Source organism: Centroberyx affinis, unplaced genomic scaffold, assembly GCF_046629955.1.
Source record: "Centroberyx affinis isolate AG114_WGS23_722 - 3 ecotype Tasmania unplaced genomic scaffold, CSIRO-AGI_Caff_v1 ptg000355l_1, whole genome shotgun sequence".
In the NCBI taxonomy this organism is placed as follows: Eukaryota; Metazoa; Chordata; class Actinopteri; order Beryciformes; family Berycidae; genus Centroberyx; species Centroberyx affinis.
In genome coordinates, this window is record NW_027279026.1 from 202389 (window position 1) to 226062 (window position 23674).

General features: G+C 37.9%; 1 protein-coding gene across 5 annotated transcripts in view; it reads right to left on the reverse strand.

Moving 5' to 3' along the window:
- Positions 1–337: 337 nt before the first annotated feature.
- Positions 338–23674, reverse strand: part of ppip5k2 (diphosphoinositol pentakisphosphate kinase 2) — a 53499-nt gene continuing 30162 nt past the window's right edge. For 2 of the 5 annotated variants that reach the window (XM_071515486.1, XM_071515485.1), the window contains exons 25-29: positions 21151–21324; positions 15297–15372; positions 3531–3671; positions 2570–2662; positions 338–2449 (exon numbers count right to left, since the gene is read on the reverse strand). In XM_071515486.1, the coding sequence (XP_071371587.1) occupies positions 1935–2449; positions 2570–2662; positions 3531–3671; positions 15297–15372; positions 21151–21324 (999 nt within the window). In that variant the 3' untranslated portion in view covers positions 338–1934. Of the gene's footprint in view, positions 2450–2569; positions 2663–3530; positions 3672–7358; positions 7380–8158; positions 8222–14048; positions 14169–15296; positions 15373–21150; positions 21325–21487; positions 21530–23674 lie in introns of all 5 variants that reach the window. The other 3 variants (XM_071515484.1, XM_071515487.1, XR_011694974.1) reach the window with 3 other exon arrangements.

Consider the following 23674-nt stretch of genomic DNA (forward strand, 5'->3'; position numbering starts at 1 on the left):
TAACTGGTAGAAATGGAAAGGTTGACGTCATACAGTCAGTTAAATTTGGTAGGTATGAGATTTATATGTTACTATTGATAATCTGAGTATTTGAGCATAATACAAAAGCACTTTGACTCGCAATGTAAGCCAAGATACATATTCTTTTTTTTTTTTTTTAAACATAACACTATAACCAAATTTATGATTGGGTTACAATTTTGTATGTAATTCTGACTATTATTACATTTTCTATTTCATACATTTTTGAAATTTTGTTATTTTACCTTTATGTTAATGTGATAAAATCCATTAATAGAATACTTTATATATAATGTATAACGTTATATATAACGTTAACAGGAAAAAAGTTATTACATTAACTGGAGGTAACCGGAGGTTAGATTCACAGAAAATGTATCTCCCGAACTCATGCCTTATTCTGTGAAAGCTAGTTGTCCTCTGCTTTCCTAGATAGCATAGTGGAACTGTAACCCTGCGATCACACTGTGAGCAACATTTATTTCCATCCATTTAATTGAACTTTAGCAACTGAGGCTATGTGGAGAGATCGTTGCTTTGTCTTAGCCAGAAGCACTGTGGACGTCATGCCCCTCTGAGAGTAAAACCATTTGCAGGACTGAGCAGGTTGCCTTGGGCCTTCTTGAATTTTGTTGTTAGGAATTATTGGAAATTTTAAATGTACAATTGATACACTTGAGCTTGATACTGGTTGCTGTTATATTGGTCAGCTTCACAGACAAAACAGGTGGAGAACAGCTTGAAACAAGCACTAAGCTAGTTTCACTTGTTGAGATTTTATTTGTAGTCTTTCAAATAAAATTTGTGGAGAACCGGGACGCTTTGAATGGCTGTAATCAACATTTTGTCCATTTTGCAGAACTATTGTTGATGAAGCAAAAACACATCAGTAAGGAAACACGGAAGAAACGAATGGACTTTTGGTGAGTGGTTTGAATGGATGATAAGACTACCAGCCTCTGACTGTGTCTCTGAAAGTGTCTCTAAATGCAGTATAGAATCCACAGCAAAAGAAAGGTGGCTAACAAGGGATGCTCAGTGTGTTTCTGTGGTAACATTTTGGTGGTGTGTACATCTCCAAAGGTAAAGTGGGACAGATTACAGAATTGGAAACCAGTCTTCATTCTGAGCAACTTCAACCATTGTTCTTTTAACCAACTGTTAATTGTGTGAACTATTTCTAATACAAACAACTGCTAGCTACTGAACTGTCACCCTACTCATCCAGCCCTCCTATGACTCACACCCACACAGCCCTATAAAAATATCTATTATTGTTAAAATACATTACCCCAACACTGTTCATCCATCCCCAAATTTCGCCACATCTCCACTTCTATATTCTACGATGCTCATAATTTATTTCTTCATTCTATGGTAAAATGGACCCATACAACACAACTCATTGCACTTGCTCTTCAGCGGTAACCATAGTGTATGCAATGCAGTTTGAATGCACATAGATATTGAATATGAATATGCACAGTGATATGTTTAAATGACTACTTCAAGGCTTTTACTGTCACTTTCCACTGTATGAGCACTATGCGTGTGTACTGTGTTACTATGCATATTGATGATACGTCTCTGCACCAAGGCCACCAAGAGTAATTGCTGTACATTAATTATACTCATTAAATAAAGTGATTTTGATTACAATAACTTTACAAAATTTGGAATACATTTTGTATTTTCACAGGCCTGGAAGCCACGATTTTCTAATTCCATAAAGTATTTCGGATTTTCATTTTCACGTACAAACCCTGAGCAGGTATTATTTCGGAACTAACACCAGAGTGACCCAAGATTACAAGTACACATATTTTCTCCTCCTAACCGCTATTCCAATAGTCATTGAGTTGTATCTCGAAGATATGTAAAAACTTTCGTTCGACTGATGAAGTTGAAGTTTATTATGAGTCATGTTTCATATCCTGTGCTTTGCTGGTGGTCGAGGACAACGCCGTCTCCCCGACAGTAACCCTCTCCTCGTCTACGAGCGGAACGTGGAAAAAAGAGGCAAGTGGCTGCTCTTCACAACTCTCGGGGCTCTGGGATGTTTGTGGCGGCGCTTTGCCGCTTACAGCATCTCGAGCAGGCAGAGCTGGACGTGACGTACGTGTCACAGTATCTTTCTTCGGCACCGTAAAAGTGAACGTTTCTTCTGGCACTTTGTGACTTTGGGTGCCGAGCTGTAAAGTCTGCTTGACCCCTTTGCTCCCGGCGGTGTCGGGGAATAACGGGAGAAGTTTCTCGCTGGTCTGCTGGAGAGCTGTGGATCCAGGGGACGGTTGCTGGTCCTCAGCGGTGGTAGCTGGATGTAGGTAACAAGTAGTCGTGGGCTCCGGCGACTTATTTCTTGCTGAACCGTGTGGGGAAGGAACTTCAGGACTACACTGGAGGGACTTGCTTGGGGATGTACCGCTCACTGAGGCAAACAAAATGAGAATGGTCATAACGGACGTTCAAAACGACATTCAAGTCATATTATTCAACGTATTCATTTTATATCAATGATCTACAAATGCAATCATGACAAAGCATTTACCATTTGCCTTCTCAAGGATCTTTTTGCCTTGCGTGAATGGACAAGGCAGGACCTTAGCTGGAGTATAAGTGTTGAGAGGAGCTTTCTTCACAGCTGTTGAACATAGAAGACAGCATTCCAAATGGTCAACATTAATAAATTAAAGCTGGGGTAGGCAGTGTTTTTAAGAACCATTTTGGTAATATTCGGTGAAAATCTCTTTAGGTCCTGACAAGCTATCAATAAATCCACCAATAAATCTCGGTGATGGTCCCAGGCCCTGTAATCAGCCACTCCAACATCTCAGGGCGTTTGAATCTTAACAACCAATCAGGACAGCTCTCTACGTCCCTAACTGCCTGTCAATCACACGCACACATAGTATAGCTATTATAGCTCAGTCTAGTTCTGACCAGCCTGCAAACTGCAGAGAGAAAACTAATATATCCACAGAAGAGATGAGTGAAACAGCCAGAATCCAAATTGAACACTGGGACTGGAATAAACTTCTTGTGTAAGGAAGCCAGTTATTTTCCCACTACACAACATGTTCATCAAGAAGGAGCCAAATTCAGGTCACTCAGTCAACCCAACTATGGCTTTGCAACTGTGGTAGCTAATCTATGCGTGACAAAAAATATTTTGTTTGCCAGCGAATATTTCAGTAACAACTACACTGAGCTAGCAGAGTTGTGTTTTGCATAAAAGGTTTGCCCGAGACGACACTCTCTCTCCAACGTAGAGTGAACCTCGCTCGACCAACATTTATATTACAGTGTGTGTCTGTTACCGCGATGGCTAATCTACAGACAAAAATTACGTTTGCTGGCGAATGTTTTAGTAACAACTAGATTGAGCTAGCAGAGCTGTGTTTTGCGTAAAATAATTTGAATTTATGGCAGGGAGGGAGCAGAGAGCTGCCTGCCCCAGCTTTAATGCATGGCAACTTGCATATTATACTGATACATTAACTGATACAAACCTGGAGAGGCTGAGATGTTCAAGATGGAATCATGGGATTTGGCAATGGAAGCCAGGAAGTCATCCACTTGCTTAAGCGAGAGCGAGTTGTGCAGGGTCTCCAAAGGGCATATGGATGGAACCATGGAGTACAACTCAAAACCTAGGGAGAAACAGCTCCAAGTGATAAGCTTATGCAATACTGCCAAAAAAAAGTGTAAATATGCTTTCTTTATTGTTGACCATCAGTGATTTTGAACCAAGCACTAGGGGAATGAAATCAGCATACAAAATCATAGCGCTTTCATAATAACAGAAATGACAGCAAGCTAAAACAATTCTAAAACTCCAGATTGAGGTGGATACTGTTGGATGGAGGCAGATGAATCACAGAAATACACATTTTACTGAAGCACTTGCATCTACCACAACTCTGTCAGCAAGACTGAGATGAATGATTGCTCACTTACCTGACTGACCTACTTTTTATTGGAATTATTAAAAAAGTAAACAGGACTGATCATAAATATCACAACAAACTTAAAAAAAAATAGGGAAAATACAATAGGAGTATTATACACTGGTACACTGACTGAATTTATAATTATGGGTCCAGCGAAATGTAATTCTACTTAGCAAAAATGATATGGCCGATAGTATAACAACAGTGTAAGAGTAAAATAACAATATGCAAATGAATGTTTAACCTTCTTTGATGAGAAGAATTTGAAACCTCATCTTAAAATGATTTCACTGGCTACAGTATACACAATGGCAAAAAGGGTTCATTTACCTGATCATCAACAGTAGCTTCAAACCTAACCCCCATTTGCTCATCACTGATGTGATTCCTTTAACAAAACATGCTACATACAGGATAGGGTCAAAACAAGCACAACTAAGACAAAGTAAGACAGAGTTCTGGTGTCTCTTTATTCGAATGGGGCGTAATTCCTGGCACTGTTTTAAATTCCTTGGAGGTCAACATAGTAACAAAGATTTTTAGATATCACTTTTGTCTCATGTTCATTTCTTTCCAAACGAAATTGCCACAATTCCCTAGGGCATTATCAACCCGTTAGGTCGCTCAGTACAAGCCAAGCAGATTCAGTGAAAACCATGGCTGTTCATTACCGGAATTATGTAAGCATGAATAAAGAATGAAGTCATTAATATCATATTCATTGTATAGTATACATTTTGCCTGTCTAAATGCAAATTCTTATACAGATCTAACAAGGCGCAAGTGATAAATAACAGTGCAAGCAAGTCATGGGACCATGGTTGCAGAGTGCATCAATAAATTACTGACTGCTTTCAGAATATTCTAAAAAATCACATGGCTATACAATATTTTAGAAGTACAAATGTTTCTTTCTTCTCTTTCTGATCAATATTTGTATTTTCTTTATTTATATATCTTATCTTATCCTATCTTAAAGTTTAAAGGACAATTCCAGCGTGATTCGAGTTTTTGCTCTTTTTTGACATTTTCCAACCCTTAATAGTAATAACAGTTTTTCCATGCATGTGCAATTCTAAATGGCATACAAAAACAACTCTGGAGACTAATTTGGTCAGTAAAGGTAATCCATCACTGTGAACGAGAGGCCACCAATTGTGTTTTGCAAAGTTGCATCAGAATGCTAATATTAAAGAGTAACTAAGCCCCAAATCCAAATCTTTGGTGAAGCCTGACACCTAATGGGGAAAAGTAGGCTACTGAACTAGCCATCTGCTATTGGCTGGTCTTCGGTGCCAGGTGATGTCACCACCTGTTATACTCAATAGAAGGTGACATCACATGGCACCAAAGACCAACCAATAGCAGATGGCTAGTTCAGTAGCCTACTTTTCACCATTATGTGTCAGCCTTCACCAAAGATTTGGGTTTGGTTTAGTTACTCTTCAAGCTATAAACTTTTACATTTTGAAAGAAGTTCTATACCATTTTGCGTATACAGGAATCCGGAATCCGGTCTCTGCTTATAAAGGAGAAGAGGCAAGATACCACTTCTGGGTCACTACGTGTCCAATTTTTGCATTTTCCTGGCCGACATAAATCTTTCAACCAATGGTTAGCATTCTCTGTGGTACACTAGAGACCCGCATTCTGTTAATCGCAACCCATTCAAGCCAACAGACAGTACTGTATTTAAAAATAGGAAAAATAGCATATATCTCATAACATGACAGAACCACTGGATAATGATCTACATTGATTTAAAACAGTAAGGGAATGCAGAAAATGAGTAAAGCAATAAGACTGGAATTGTCCTTTAACACCAATTTATGTCTTGAGTTTTTTCCTCTCACTGTAACAGCGCAAAGTCTCTAGTTTCTTTGGATTTTGACTGAGAGTGTAAGATGACATGAGACTGTGCTTTAAAATGTTGGCAGTCCAAAACAGTGTTCAGTCTTCACCATCACCCTAACGTTTCTTATTAAAATCGGATTCAATTATTACTTGGAGGAAAATGTACGAATACAGAGCCACCAGAAGCTTTGACACGATTTTATAATGGAGCGGGAACATATTTTTGACCACAACCTGTATATTAAGGGCAATCTCTTTTTGAAGACTTAGTGAAGACTATCGGGGAGGTTTTAAAAAAATGCAAATGGATTGTAATACCCAGCACGACATAGATATTTGCTTCTCTTTTGGGAACCCATTGCCTGAGGCTGTGCTATAATCAGTGTGGGCAACAATTAGAGAATGAGGCAGAAGGACCAGAATGAGGAACAAAGAACAAAGAACAGGAGCTAGTAATTACACTAACTTAACACATTTATTACTAGAATATATAATCTACTATAATAAAACGGGCAAGTAAAAAAAAAATGCACAAGAATCTTCCATCAATCAAAAGGCAAAATCAAACAAACAGACCAAATGAGTGAAACTCAAATGAGAAAAAAAGTTGCAAGCTCATGGGGTCTTGTATCCACAGCATGAGAGGAGTGTTGAGCACAGTGATGTGTAGCATAGTGGAAAAATTTGGATCGGAATGAGCACATCTGTCCAGTTATGTTAATGTTCCTTTATTTGTCTTACCTCAATATTTACAGCAGTAAGATTTTAGTATGAATAATCCCCCACTGTCCACTGAATCAAACACATTGATGAAACTTGTAGTGCCTTTCTACACAGTATGATCCTTATCTGGAAAACTTGCGTTCTTTTAAGTAGCCTACTGAAGAGGTATATTTTTACTATGGAATAATGTAGGTTTAGTATGGACAAAAAAGTGCTGGTATTTTAAAGCCAAACTTTTGAGCAATAAAAACAGAGGGTATAATGTACTTGCAATGAATCTTATGAAGTAGGATTTCAACAACTTATTCCAGCATAACTCAAGAAACAAGAGTATTGTACCCTAATATTTAAAAATAATGCAACCATAAATACACATTTAGAGCTTCACAATATATTAAAAACCTTGCTTTTGGATATTGACTCCTTTTTTCAAGAGCAAAATCAATTAAGAGTGATGAGCCAATGAAAACTGTTTTCAACTGTTAAGGGTTGTGCCCATAATTGTGTATCTGTTTTTGAATTTTTAATAATCACTAGATAAATAATGTTAATATTAGGAGAAGAGCTGTGCTGTGGATGGTATGAATGGTGTACACAGCAAATCTAGCAAGGCCGATGCCATAGCCAACGGCTCTGAGGTTGAAGAGTACAAGGTTATAAGGAGGGGAAGTGGGAATTGAGGACTCAATGCTAAAGGCTATAAAGGAAGTCGAGCTACACAACAAAAATCTGGTTTAGCTACTAAAGAACACCAAACTGCATACAGACAAGAAAGAAATGGGTAAATTAAACTTGATAAAAAACACTTACCACAGAACATACTGGAAAAGACTGACCCATTTAGAAAAGCAGATAAAAAAACAAAACAAAAATAGATCTCAAAATTAACAAACTTCCAAAATGTTCATTTACAAACTAGATTCAAAAAACATTGAACGATGCCAGAAATATGGAGAATAGGCAATGTAATGCCTACAAACTGAGATCTATTATTAATTTAAAACACAATAGTAACTTGTAGCAGTAAAGGCAATTATTATACAAATCTTTTCCATGGTGCACAGTGAATGTCCCTCTGTGTTCACCCATATTCTGGTCCTTTAAATTTCCATTTCTAAAAAAATATCCAGGGTTTTGCAAATGACATTTAAACATTTTAAATGTACGATACTAAGGTAACAGTAGGTTCTAGATGAAAACATCAATCTACTAATCAAAATCTCAAGACTCCATTTTAAAGACACTACTACCAACTGTCAATTTCTGGAAAAATCACAACATTGAGTGTTACCAACATCCAGGGGAATGGTACCAATGGCACTTTAAGAATAATGGCACCATTAAAAATCTGGGAGAAAACCTGCTAGTCTGGCCAGGCACCCATTCTATTCTAAACCATGACACGACTGGGACAGGGGGAGTTTTCAGGTGATCTGAAGAAGCACATGGTGTCTAAGGGTTGCATGAGCATTCAGCAGTCCCAATGTTCGCAGTCGCATTCCATGTGCTTTCAGAGTCAGCAGAATCATGGGAGGGGGGGGAAAAGTATTCAAACCAAAACAAAAGTGGATGAGGTAACGGTGCATCTTAATTAACAAAAGCAAACATACCATTGGTCGGGTGTCGCGCAAATGAGATAGAAAATCTTTTTACACCAGGACCACGCGTGGCCTCTGAGAAAGAGAAAAACAGGCACCTGAAATGTACAATAGCTAGCAGAGACGACTTGAGAGAAGACAGAAGATAACAAGTGTTACATGGCATGCAGGAAGGAAGGGTGGGGAAAAGAGAAGAAGCATTTGTTTTAGTGGTGAGTTTCATGTTGAGATTCCCTCAGCCAGAGCCAGAGCAAAGTGGGTGAAAACCAAACCAAAGTTTAGAGCTGATGCTAACCGTTGATGTTTGTGAAGTTCATCTCTACTGGCTTTGTGTTTTCGTTGCTGGCTGAATATACCTTTACTTGCGAAAATACCTTTATTGCGACTAATCTGCAAAAAGTGATTAGCAAACCCATTATCATGTAACTGATGTCTAATAATATTGAATCTACAGCATCCTCTATTGTATAACGATGAATTAGGCCTCCCGTGCCCTAAGATCAACGACAAAGTGAATTAAAGGGACTTTGCGGAAATACAAAATCTTAACATTAATGTTAACCGGTTCACTACAATGAACTGAGACAGTATTTCCAACAACTCGCCATTCAGATTAATAAAACAGCTGATTCATCATCGTATTAACTCATCTACTGCTACTAAACTAGTTTCCTCCAGCAACAACTATGAGGTTATGAACCAGTGTGGATTGACAAAAAAGTGTGGTGGTGCCAAATGAATTGATATTCAGATGAGGAAGATGCGTTAAAGGCATGTTAGTCACTTGACATCAACATTCCTTCAGTGCATCATGAAAGGCCATAGCAGTCAGTAATAGTAGTGGTGGGGCGGCTTCATACAATGACACTAAAGCTTCATAAAAAATATTTTTGTTTTAATTAAAGGAATTTCACTGAGCGTCACATGCTACAAAGCTAGCTAATTGACTGTTAAGATCTGTGTCTATTGCACTTGACTAAGCAGCTGTGGGACAGATCACCTAGAGTGCAGTTTTTCAAACCCGAAGACCCAAAGGGGGGTCACAGGATGCCACTACTGATGAGGTCTGTAACAACACATTATGTAATAACACAGCATTATGTAATAACACGACAAAATGTAATAAATTTTCACTTCATTATGTAATAACACCCGCATTTTGTAATAATCTGCCGCATTTTGTAATACACAGCCTAAACGCAATATGTAATAAATTTCCTCACATTTTGTAATAAATTACTACATATTGCAGTGGTTATTTGTCATACACAGTGGCAATTCAAGGTGCTTTACAAAGATTAAAAGATTTATAAGAACAATGAAAAAATAAATAGTGGTGTAGATAAAAACAAGATTTAAAATAAGTTTAAAATTTTTTACAGAACTCAAATAACTCAACTTAACTAAAAGCATCCATGAACAGTGTGGTTTTGAGTCCTGATCAATCAATCAAGTTTTTATTTGTCACGTGTAATCATTCAGGTACAATCACAGTGAAATGTAATCCCGTCAGTTCTGATTGAAAAGTTTTGAAGATCAGGCTACTTTTAAGATCGACATGGAGTCTGTTTCAGAGATGCGCAGCATAGTGACTAAAGGTTGCTTCACCAAGTTTAGCCCTGGCACTGGGCACTACTAGCAGCCCACTCCCACTTGACCTGAGAGGCCTGGCAGGAGTGTACTCCTTAAACATGTCTGTAATGTATTTGGTCCCACTCCATGTATTGATTTATAAACAAGCAGCATTGCCTTATATTCAGTTCTGTGGCTGACAGGAAGCCAGTGTAGTGACTTAAGAATCAGGGTGATGTGGTCTGACCTTTTGGTTCCTGTAAGAACTCTTAAAAAAAGTTCCTCCCGCATTTTGTAATAACCACTGCAATATGTAATAATTTATTACAAAATGCGGGGAAATGTATTACATATTGCATTCAGGCTGTGTATTACAAAATGCGGCAGATTATTACAAAATGCAAGTGTTATTACATAATGAAGTGAAAATTTATTACATTTTGTCAAGTTATGACATAATGCGGTGTTATTACATAATGCAATGTTACAAGGTCAACTAAATGCAATAATCTTTTTGACAATAGATATAATAATTAGAATAGAATAATTAGAGCCTATAAACATTATAGGCTATTAGGGTAACAGCCTTAAAAACAAGAAAAACTTTGCCAGACAGGTCTACACAATTGTCTGAATTTTTTTTTTTTTTTTTTTTTTTAAATATGTTGATATTTTTCTGCCAAAACAAATCACTTGTTAAATCATGATTTGTAAACTCAACCTCAGTTTTGTAAAGCCTAACCCAAAGGGACGCCAGATGGCGAAGCCTTCTATACAGAACGACCTACCAAGCCCTTCATTTTTGTGCATGGTGCGCGATGGCTCAAACTTTCACCCTTCCTCCTAGGCTTTAGTATCATGTAGAAGGTACCATCAAAGTTCCAATGAAGCCCTTTGTTTTCCCAAAACACGGTAAAGCTTGCTGATGACGTCGCTCTACGCTGCTGCAAGCACGGTTCACGCAGCCCTTCAGAATAAAAGTGGGCAACTGTTCCAATGTCAAGAACAGGAAATTGTTATGTGAATGAACATATACGTACATGCTGACCAAGCACTTTCGCCGTGATTTATACTTTAGAGCTAAAGAATAAGGGGGGCAATGCACATCATAGTATTCTATAGTATTTATAACTTGGTCAGTTCTTGCTGAAAATCCATTCTTATTTCTAAAAACTTGGACCAGTCAGCTGATAAAAAGCTCATCCGGTTAGGCGATGTAGAAGGAGGATGCACAAGAGAGAGCTCTCGATAATCAAGCTACTAATTTCTACGTCGAACTTTATATTATACAACAATTACATTTCTTCAAACACATTACAAGATAAGTCTTGAGCAAAAATTAGTAACTCCAAACAGAAACAATCCTGTGCACAAGGGCCACCAGCAACTCGAGCTAGCATAAGCATAGCAAGTAAGCTTGCAAACACGGCTGCCACCGTCTCAGCCAACAAAGCGCAGCCATCCGAGGTTAACACCAATACCGACGCCATCACCACGAGACAGCTTGTTTTTGAGCTAGCTAAATAAAGACTGAGCCTTAAAGAGTAACTAAACCCCATCCAAATCTGTGGTGAAGCCTGACATCTAATGATGAAAAGTAGGGTACTGTACTGGCAATCTGCTATTGGCTGGTCTTTGTGTCAGGTGATGTCACCTTCTACAGAGTACAACAGGTGGTGACATCACCTGGCACAAAGACCAGCCAATAGCAGATGGCCAGTGCAGTACCCTACTTTTCACCATTAGATGTCAGGCTTCACCACAGATTTGGGTTTGGGGTTTAGTTACTCTTTAAGGACGACATATCAAGTTTAATTCAGGATTCAATGAAACTGCTGCAAACAGCCATGGATATTCTATGGGAGACAGCCAACATCTTTCAGGGCTATTCACGGCTACAAAGTCACTAGCCGGTGAGAACTTTGAAAGGTTGAGTACTGCTGAGGCTACAGTCCAGTCGTTAGAAACCTAAGGACATGTCTATGGACAAACTATCTAAGATATATCCAAAATTTGATAATACATGTAACAGGTGTTGCAAGTCCCCAGCTGATCTAACACACGTTTTGGGCTTCCCACATGCAAGTGACTACTGGTCAACTATTTTCAGAACTCCGTCTGAAGCGCTGAATATAGACCTACAACCTAATTTTTAGAGTGCCATCTTTGGAGTTCCACCTGCTGACCAGCCATTGCTTAACAGATACAAATACAACCTTGCCTTTGCGTCATTGCTTGCCCACAGGAGAATCTTGCTTAACTGGAAATCTGACAAACCAAAGGTCTCAAAGTGGTTAGGAGATTTGTTATTCATGAACTTGGAAACAGTAAAGTATACAATAAGAGGATCGAAGGACAAACTTTACTCCATCTGCGGTCCTACATTCTCATTTCTGAATACTTTTTTATATACTTATATATTAGTTTTATTTTTTTTGTTTTATACATTTCTTGTCAATATTATTTTTTTCCTTTTTTTTAATTTACTAATCCACTTATGTTCAACCTGTTTTTTTGTGTTTTTTTAGGGCGCACAATATGTGGAATTTGTGTTTTAAAAAAAAACAATGCAAAAAAAATAAAAAAATAAAATGGATTTTGGGAATTTATCTCAACAAGTACACAAGAAAAAAGCTCATCATATACATGAAGCTCCCTTTTTCACTGTAGGACCTATAAAATACATTGAAGCTAACTGAGTTTATATTCTTCCTTTATATTTATAAGACAGTAAATTCAGTCACGCAGTGAAAATATAAATCGAAAGGCCTAACCTTTTTAGCTAGCCTATACATTTTCTCTTTTTCTATTAATACTCTGATTTTCCCAGTACAAAATAAAAAATAAGGAGACAGACTTTTGAACATGAAGGCCTATTTGATTTTTGTGCTATTGGCCATTTACTGGTGTAGTACTACAAGAGCTTTGACTAAGCCTGCTTTTATTTAGAAAATCACAAGGTGAGAACTGCACAAAAAAATGCTCTACTTCCACATCCATAAAATCATGTTTAGGATACAAACTGCCAAAAGTAAGAACATAATCAAATAATCTGTAAATCTGTAAATTTAGATATTAAATTAACTAAATACATAAATGATGATTTGCAATTGTATCCCGAGGATTGTACTTGCAAAACTTGGGTTACAATCCCAACTCTGGATTTACAGAACTCATTTTGAACTGTTCTGTTTACGTATGATTTGTTTTGGCAGAAAAACATGAGTGGGTGTCCAGACAAAAAGTTTGAAAACGCAACGGGCTTCACGTTCTAAAACATGACTTATTTTCAAAAAAGTTGAAAAAGATACCAGTGAGGGAAAACATAAAAGTCACAGGGATGTGTAAAGGATGGTACTGAGAGCCAACCGACACAGCTGTCATGCCACAGAATTCCAATGATTTGTCATGTTGACAATTTAGGAAAATTGCCTATTTGAGCAATGTGAAACATTTATAAGTCGCGCAACAATGTAAACATTGCTTGCTATACTTAAACCTGCAATAAGCGATATCAGACCTTATAACCAATCCTGAAACTAATGTGTTCTATGTGGAGATTTCATTGAAACATAATATTACTTATCACTTTAATGGTGGAATCGATGAAGCGAGTGAGTAAACTTGTTAAACTAGTAAACTTGCTACCTACCTCTTCAGTTGTCACTGTGGGACATGTAACCTTCAGCAGGAGAAAAATCTGTCAAGCGAGACTGGTAACCGGCGACACTTCTCCGTAGGTACATTTAGCTTAGCTATTAGCCTTTACGCACGGGGCTTTGCAATGTATGTCCTTAGTAGGCCTCCGTAGTGCAGTGGCTTTGCTGTGTTTTATTTACAAATGTGTTGTGGTTTCTGTCACCCTCTAGTGGTCAGAAAATCGCTTATTGCAGCTTTAAATTTGGACTCCTCTTTAACGTACTGCATAAAAAAAAGAATAACAGAGAAGCTAAATCAAATCTGAAAGGATGGGATGAATTTGTGCAAAAATTAGAAATGCATCACAAATGAAATACGTCAACCTCTGATGTTTCGAATTAAGATTATGCCTGTAAAAAAAAAAATATCTAAACTTCAACAATATCAAAATCACTATATGGATCTTTCTGGGTGACAAAGTAAAAAAAGAATACTATCCAATCAGTAATCCCATCTAAATGAGTAATGATTTAGATGAGAAACAAGTTGATCCATAAAAGGGAAGAATGAGTACCACGTATGGCAATGTATTTCCTATTAAAATACACAGGAGGGAAATGTCAGGATTCCTTGACAAAATGATAAGGGTTCATCTTTTTCTTCCAAAAGATGTGTGCGTGTTTGCACATACCATCTAAGAAGCCAGAAGAGGTCAGCTTTTTGCGGTGCGCGCGAGCATAATCTTGTAGGTTTGGTGCACTGGAGGAGCCTCCGAGCACCATGGTGCTAAACAGACCAGCGCAATGAGATCCTGATGAGAGTTAGAGAAGATAGATACAGCAACCTTGTGGGCCAAATCCACACCACTGGAATGCATGCACCATGCATTTCTAAGAGATTCTTGCCACAAAAAACTGTGCAGTCTCATAAGAGCCTTCACATACTGGCAGTAATGTCACTTAGCACAAGGGGAAGAGAAGTACTTCTTTCCCTTTTCATATTTCATGTAACACAAATGGACATCAACACTAAATCTTCATCATGTAACTGAATGTCTTTTTATAATTTCTATATTAATTCAAAAGCAAGATCGCTATCGCCACTGAATGCTATCTTAACTATCAATTACAGCTTTGTTTAAACATGTCCTTTTTAACATCCTATATTTATTTTAACTCCATAGGTCCCATGCCTTGAGTTTTCTACATTTGTGATAAGTATAATAAATAAATCAACACCATTAAAAGGACTAACACTGAAAGGGTAAGAGTTAAGGTAAACCTACAAACATACTAGGAGTAGGAATAACAAGAATGTAAAATGAGCAGCTAACTGTTCAACTAATAAAAAAGGCTAGGACATGAATAGCAAGTGTACACTGTACTTACACTAGTATAGCAATTTCTAAAATGGTAGCAAACAACAAATCCCTTTTCAATGGTGTCAAGAATTTGCTGTGGCTCCAACATTTTAAGTTACAAAAGACATTACCAGCATATATGAGAGATTGAGTCAGCACCTCATTAGTTGTGTGGCAAAAATCTTAGTCTACAGTGTGCTTAGATTAAAGCTAATGTACAGTTTTACTTGCTCAGGCAAGCTTCACATTAAAACTTTTAGTATTCAGTCATTAAGTGTTACAGAGATTAGGAGAGGAGCCTGTGCAAAAACACTAGGTGTTTTAGGCGCAATCAACAGACAGAAAAGATTTGAAATGCACAAAACACATTCTTATACAAATTAAATATATGAACAGTAACATTTCAGTGGCCTTTACCAAAACGTTAAGCAAGTTAACTGAAAAATTTGTAGCTACATTCTACTATAGCCTTTTTACTCCAAGTACAGTAGACATTATATTGTGCATGTGAAACATTCTACTACATGTATTTATCGTGACATGTTTAATAACTTTGCAATAATTTTAAAACATGCTTACCTATTCCAGTAGTGAGCTTGAGTTCAGAGTGAAGTCTTGTGGGTCTTTGTGTGTGGGCATTGTTTTCTGACAGAACCTACAGTGGGCAGATCATACAAACTATGTAACCATGTTTCACTCTGACCCCCCTGTGGGTGGATGTCCACAACTTCTACTCAAATGGATACCTTAACTGGACAACTGGACAAATAGGTTAATAATGAAGCAGCAGGTGGAAAACGTTAGTGCGGTAGGCAAACAAGGACCAAAAGAAAAAGGAATGATGAATCATGCAACATCCCCATGGCCACACAGAGTCCATTTCCCATGAGAGATTGGCGATTACACAGGACACATCAGGCAAGAGAATATGCAGGATGACGGGTGAGGACAGAGACAAGGCAGCAGCTTGCAGATAACAAGGTTTCAACAATCATGACTGCACAACCTTAACCAGTTAACACATTTAGGGTGTTTTCACATCTCGCTCTTTTTAAATCGAACCAACTCGTTCCTCTTTGTGGACCAAAAAGGGGATCAAGAGGAATCAAACTTGGTTCTCTTTGTGCTGGAGTTGTCTTTCCTTTTAAAAGAAACAAAGACTGCTGCCTAGTCCACTTCAGCTATGACGAGGTCCCAGTCCACTTTCTGTTCATGGCTTCATCTTTATTTGCAAGTCCGTTTATTAGTCCATTTGGAACCCTCACGCTTTGCTTCATAACATCGTAAGACACTATTAAGCTGGTGATGGCGTGTGGTATTATGTTTACATCGTAAAATAGATGCAGTTAAATAAACATAAACAAACAATAGATACATGCAGGCACTCGTTCACTCGTTTTTTTTTTGTTTAAAGAGTAACTAAACTCCAAACCCAAATCTTTGGTGAAGCCTGACACCTAATGGTGAAAAGTAGGGTACTGCACTGCTCATCTGTTATTGGCTGGTCTTTGTGCCAGGTGACGTCACCACCTGTTGTTCACTATGGAAGGTGACATCACCTGGCACAAACACCAGCCAATAGCAGACAGCCAGTGCAGTACCCTACTTTTCACCATTAGGTGTCAGGCTGCACTAAAGATTTGGGTGGGGTTTAGTTACTTTTTAATTTGTTTGACCATGGCAAAGAAAAGACTGCTTGTGCTTGCTTTGGTCATCAAGGCAGAGAAGCCAGAGGTCGGTGCTGTAATCAAAGCTGCGTATGTAGCATAAAATCCCGCCTCCTCTTTGTTGTGATTGGCTGGCTCACAAAAGAGAGAATGGTTTTTTTTTTTAAGAATAGATTTATGGGGTGTCCTGGTGGTTTAGTTGGCTAAGGTGCATACCAGGTAACTGCAATGTCCTGGACTCAAATCTGGCCTGGTACGTTTGTCACATGCCGTTCTCTTTTTATGGCATTCCTGCTTAATTAGATAGTTTCCCGTGGAAAGAGACAAGAGGGATGGGAGAGAATGCAGGATGACATGCGACTAAGGTCCTCGACTGGATGCGAACCTGGGATGTCGCGGTTACATGGTATGCATCACAGGCAACCAGGATGCCCCAAGCATTGGAGACATTTTATTTATTTTACATCATTTATGTCATGTGTGTGCAATGACTTTTATTTTAGTACGACCCTCTACAGGCCTGAGAGGGCACAATCCCACATTTGTCAAGGCTTCTTCCATACAGGATTTTCCAAAAGGGTAACACTTTACAATAAGGGTACACTAAGTTAAGGGTTAGTTAATGCTTAATAAGGGTTAGTTAATGCTTAATAAGCATTAACTAACCCTTAATTAACAGTTAACTAATGTGTAATTTAATAATGTGTTCATGTTAACTAAGGTATTAATTTATACATTATTTAATAGTTCATAAAGATGACTATTAAATAATGTATAAATTAATACCTTAGTTAACATGAACACCATTAGTAAATGATTACCAGACACATTAGTTAACTGTTAATTAACGTACCCTTATTGTAAAGTGTTACCTACAAGGGTAACCTTTAAGAAGATCGATGATCTCATTGCTATAGTTACTCAACTAAGCACCAATGTCAACATGCACAAGGAAAATAGTAAGCACTTGAAAAGCAAAGTTAATAAACTTCACTATGAAAAAACACTGCAAGAATATATCCTCAAGCAAAGACAGTCTTGGAGGAAACTTAACTTCATTGTGTGAGGGAGTTTGCAGACCTAGGTTTTCTTCAGGAGACACAAACTTTGGCACACATAATGGGGAAGTAATACATATTTTAGCCATGCATCTAAGCACTGAGCTGGAGTTGTAATCCTGATTAATACATTTATAGGTGATTTACTGAAAACAGTATCTTCTAAAGAAGGCAGATGGGTCATAATAATCAGGTTAGGCAATGCTACCTTTAATTTTCACACAATAAACCTAGAGTTCAACTGAAAAAGCAACTACAATGCATATCTAATTATCTCATCATTTTGAAATAAGGCGCTACTTGAGCAATGTAGTAATTTTACCTCAAGATATCAACCAGTAATGTCACCTAGCTTGAAATGCTTTAATTCCATGCCAACTCCATAAATGAAGTCAGAGCGCTTGGTGTTCGCTATGTGCAAAATAAAGCACATTTGAATGCAAACACAAAACCGAACCATTTACACTGAAGCAAAAATGTTGACTAATTCCCCGATTTCACTTGTTTCCAGAGTTTCACTCAGATGAAACTCTGAAAACAAGTGTGAAAACACCCTTGAATCTGTGCAAAATGGAAAAGAAACACATATTGTATTCTCATATCCCCCTGAGAGATGTAATATCACAGTTTCATGCATGGATAGGACTGAGACAAATGTGAAACGGGCAATTTTTTGAGGTGGAGTACATGAGAGGAGTTGGATCCTGCTCTGAATGGGGGATTCAAAGGTTATGAGAGGTGGATGTCGACTGGCTGAGGCACGACACCGGGGGCCCACTCTCACACCTCACAAAACTTACCTGAAGGGCCAAGGCAAACCCCTGGCCCTGACTCTCAAGTCTCCCTTCAGTGACTGCTGCATAACCCACTGGGTTCTACATTGGAACCCCAGTTATAGTGCAGTTAACTTGAGCGACACTATTAAAAAGCACCTTAGAAGTCCTATCATTAGCGTATGGAGTCTACTTCATTGCTTGGCATTAGGCATGGCTTACATTAAAGGTGCTGTGGTGCAACTTCAATAATCTTCATATTCAATGTGTAATTTCTGGTCCAATGCTGGCCTCTATCGTTCAGCGTTATCATTGCAACAACACTCTGCCCTCCGCAGAGCGAGACCATCATCAGCATGGTGGTGCCGGTTGGACTGTTTCAGAATCGATGACAATGAACGTTCTATCATGTTTTACCGAGTTAGTGCATTTTTTTTTATTATTCAATGGACGCTTGCTATGATTAGGATACTGACTTGACCACTATTCCTGAAGGTATCGAAGGTAAGGACTTGCTACTTTGTGTGTGAAGTAACACCACTTCTCCGGCGTATAAATCGGCCGGTCCATTAAAATCCGAGCTGTTTGGAGGATTATATACATGCCGAATTTACCAGAACACCCTACCGATTAGTAATTGTGTCTCAACTTATATTTTCCGATGTATGTTTTTTGCCAATAAGCAAGGCAAAAACTCCCTCTCCACTCCTTGTATGCATGCTTGTGTATTTGTTTTTGTTGTTGTACAGGGACCCACTTTACTCACTCGCACTACTAGTGGCTGTACAATAGTAGTAGTAGTAATCAGAGGTGGAAAGTAACTAAGTACATTTACTCGAATACTGTACTTAAGTACAATTTTGAGATACTTGTACTTTACTTGAGTATTACCATTTTATGCTACTTTATACTTCTACTCCACTACAAAATATAATCAACTAATAAATTGTGATGTATTATTATAGATTACTGTAAGCTACCCAGCAGTATATAAAGTAGTGGGAATCAGCCCCACCTTTTCCAGCTGCAGCATTAAAGTGATGCTTACACATTAATGCATCAATAATTATAATTCAATAATATAATATATACTGTATTATTCTGAAATGGGCCATTCTGCATAATGAGTACTTTTACTTTTGTTGCTTTAAGTACATTTTGATGCTAATACTTTTGTACTTTTACTTAAGTAACATTTTGAATGCAGGACTTTTACTTGTAACAGAGTATTTTTATACTGTGGTATTTCTACTTTTACTTAAGTAAAAGATCTGAGTACTTCTTCCACCACTGGCAGTAATTACAAATGCTATGGATCAGACTGCTTATCAATGGAAATATGCAAAACCTGCAATTCTCAATCTCACCTAGAAGACATCTTACATGAAAAACAGATTATTAGTCAGCATTTGTCCAACACTTCACCTGTGAGTTGGAGCAAAATTGCAGAACTGTAGCTCCATATGCTCCAAATATTTCCCAATAGCAACCAGGTCATTTGCATCTCTTGTCCTTATATAGTGAACCCCGGCAACTTGCTGCCATGCAGCTATATTTATTATCATTATGATTAGGATCATGATGATCATGATGATTATGATGATGATTATTATTATTATTATCCTCTGGTTTACACGCATCCAAGCACCTTTAACTCAGTCATGTGTCATCTGGAAGAAAACCAATACAACTAGATCCAAGCAACCTACTGTCAGTGACTTCAGTTTGTCTAGTTGCACATTTAGGCGTGAATCACAGCTCATAAAACTTTAAAAAGTGAATGCTGTTCTCTTCCTTTTGAGGTTGATATATTTGATCAGGGTATAAATAAGTCAAATGTATTAGATCAATGCAGTCAGTTCCACATTCAAAGCTTTTTTTTGGTTCCATTTAGCAAATGGGTCGAGAAATGTAGTCAAAATAGCCTTGCCTACATTTCCTTTGTGAAAAGCAGTCAACCATTACAAATACAGTATTTAGCATCCAAGCAGAATGGGCCAGAGTCCTGAGGACAGCAGCTCCAGGTGAATAGAGGACAGACATCCCACCCACACAGATGCGCACAACAGATTCACTGTTCAGCCCTTATTGTGGTCCAGATATACTGATCAAATTCTCAATCAACAACAAAATTGAGCAAGTCACAAAGGACAACTAATGTTTGTGTTTCAGCAGATGAATATAAAGACAGACCTCTACATATCAAATGTGTGTGAATACGATGACTACAAACTATGCAAGTGGACTGATTCTGCTATGGCTATTAGCTGTGATATGAGGCGCAAGAACACTACGACATCTCTTCTACATATTATCTACTCAAATTCTCAGAAATTGGATTTAATTCAGGGCTGGGTGTGGTGGGTTTACCTACAGCCAAATCAGTTATGTGGGCTGATTTCAAATAGCCATAGCTGAATAGTCTGTGAGCACATAATGAATAAGCTACTAAAATGATGAAATAAAGAGGAGAAGGAAGGGAATGGATGACAGTGACAATCAATGACAACTTGGATGATCTACACACTTAATGTGCACAGAACTCAACATAAATAAACCCAGGGAGAGAGCCCTATACTAGAGTGCCTTGATGACTGGCTGGAGTCACATTTGTTTGTTAAGTGTTGAAACTGTGAATTTGGACTGCAGTTCAATTGTACCCACCATTGTAAGGTAAGCATAAACTGCACCTTAAGCAGCAAGAATAATATTTCTATTAAAGTGGAAGCTAAAAAAAACAAGAGTATGTTTAAAGAAATGTAGGAAGATGCATGGAACAGTATGTGTATGCCGGTAAAACATGACAGCATCTTTACATTGATCTGCTGATTAGGTGTCCTTGAGACTGCCCCAATGCTCTCAGGTGCACGCGTGCGAAAGAGCAGTGAACGGTTTCTTTGTGTGTGATTGTAATGAATTAAAAGGGTGTAAAAACCTGTTGCCATGAGCCAAAAATACTGGAAGTGAAAGCCAGTGATTTGGGGGAGACAGGGGAGGAAGTTATTTGGTCCCCTGATCTGCGTCTTCGACGCCCAGTACCAACACCACAGGTATAATGAAGCCAGGTACCAATAGAGTCAGGGCTAGACACACTCAGGGGGCTCTCTTCCTGGAAGTGAGAGAGGGGGCAAAAACAGCACAGTCATGCAACATTACAGAAAAAGAACAGTTCAGCCTATGTAGCTATGTACATGTCCAATCTCAGTAACATTCACAAGTACGCCTGTTTTGGAGAGTAAGGAGTCGGGTATAGAAATGTGTGGTGGTCATACTTTGCCAGGTGCAGTCTTGATTAAGTCTGGCTGCAATGGGGACTAAACAGAAAGCATAAAAAAGATGAGGAAAAAGAAAATCAATGTATTCTCTGTTAAAAGGGTAAGGTTGATATCTAGGTCAATTCCTTGCTACTTCTGGCACTGTTAGGTTGGTCATATAGATAACAATAAGCAAGTTTCAAACAAGGTGCTAATGTATACATTTTTCTCTGGGTATTGTAATACCATTTGCAACATATTAAAGATACAACCTAGGAAAAAAACAACTCAGAGCTTCACATTTTAATAGTAAATTCATACTGTCATATGGTGTCAAGACACATAAAAACTGTGGACCACAACATTTGGTGATTCTGAACTGCATTTCATCGTTTGATATTAGTGGTTTCACTTTCAGTGAACTCTGGGGAGGGGAAACGGTTAAAGATGTTTAGCACTCTATGTACATGCAATTTGAGGATGTGACTTCTTGTTTAGTGTATGGAAATGAGCAATTAAGGGCAAGTGATTGATGGCAAAATACTCAATGCACCATAAAAAAATCTTAAATTCTTAGTGACCAATACTTATGTTCTGCTGGAGTGCAACAATTTTTGTTCATCAGGCCAGATGTATTATAAAAATATTTCCTTTACAGGTAACACTTTATAACAGAGGTGTGACCAAGTCAAGTCCCAAGTCTCAAGTCTAAATGTAGAACAGCAAGTCAAGTCAGAACAAATCAAGAGTCCAGCATCAATTTAATATCTTAAAGAAAACTAAATATCTAGGACTTTTCAATGCAATATGGTTTTAATAGGATAAAAATTGGTAAGAGCATCATGAGTTTGATTTCTATAATCAGTTTCAACTTCAATAAATTCAATCATTCCATACAAATTCAGAAAACAGAATTTAAATTCAGTCGTCTGCTGGAACAAATCTCATCACTTTCAATCTAAGTCATTTACACAAACACAAGATCTCAAGTCAAGACTTTAGAAACCTTTTCAAGTCATCAGAGTACAAGTCAGAGTCAAGTCCCAAGTCACCAGAACCCAAGTCAAGTCCAGTCTCAAGTCTTCTCTTCATGCAGCAAGTCAAGTCTCAAGCAATTAAAATTGTGACTCGAGTCTGACTTGAATCTAAGTCATGTGACTCGAGTCCAAGTCATGTGACTCGAGTCCCCACCTCTGCTTTATAATAAGGTTGTATTAACTAACATGAATTAATGCATTAATTAATGGTGAACAAATGCTTAACTAAGGCATGAAATCATTTCTTCATGTAAATGCAGTAATTAAACTCTGTTCACGACCTATTTGTGACCGATCTGTCTCCGTTTTGGAACTTTGGAACTAAACCATTTACTAACATTAACAAAACATTCCCAAAACTATACTCATCGCAACTCCCTTCAAAAGATCCTCATGCTTCATTAATGGGTTCCTGCTGAATGGTAGACATTAATTCATGTTTGTTAACCCTTAAATAACCCATTTCACATTACCTGCTGTAAAGTGACAGCTCTTCATGCCCTACCAATGGCTTATACAAGTCCGTGTGAAACATTATGTAAGGGTTCCCCGACAATGATGCATCTAGTTGGTCTTCCAAGTATATTACTAATGGCTTACTACAGTCAGAAAGACATTAATTCAAAAATGGGACAGCTTTATGCTTCAGGAAATCACACAAAAAAGACAAATCGGTCATAAATAGGTCATGAACAGATCATCACCAATAATTAATGCATTAACACATATTAGTTAATACAACCTTATTAAAAAGTGTCACCCATTTACATTACCATTTCAATATGTGACCATATATAACTTAAAAACATGCATAACAACAAGCCTAATCATCAAAAGCAATCTGGATTATCAATTACTTAACAAATTTCAGCAACATTCACCTTGTAAAACTTATAGATAGACAATAACTAAACACAGTAATCTCCCAGAGCAACGAATTGCTGAGAACTTTGGAGTAAAGAAACTGTGAAACTAGGAAAGCATTGGAAGTAAACATATAGCTCAAAGCATAGGCATATTACTTACTCCTATCTACATCTATTCAAAGCAACAACGTGCAAAAGCAGCACTACCAAGAAGGCATCAAGAGCATGATAATGATTTGGGATCATCAGATAAATACGGCATTGGAAATTCAAGGCTGAGGAATGTGGGATCTAGGGGTGGG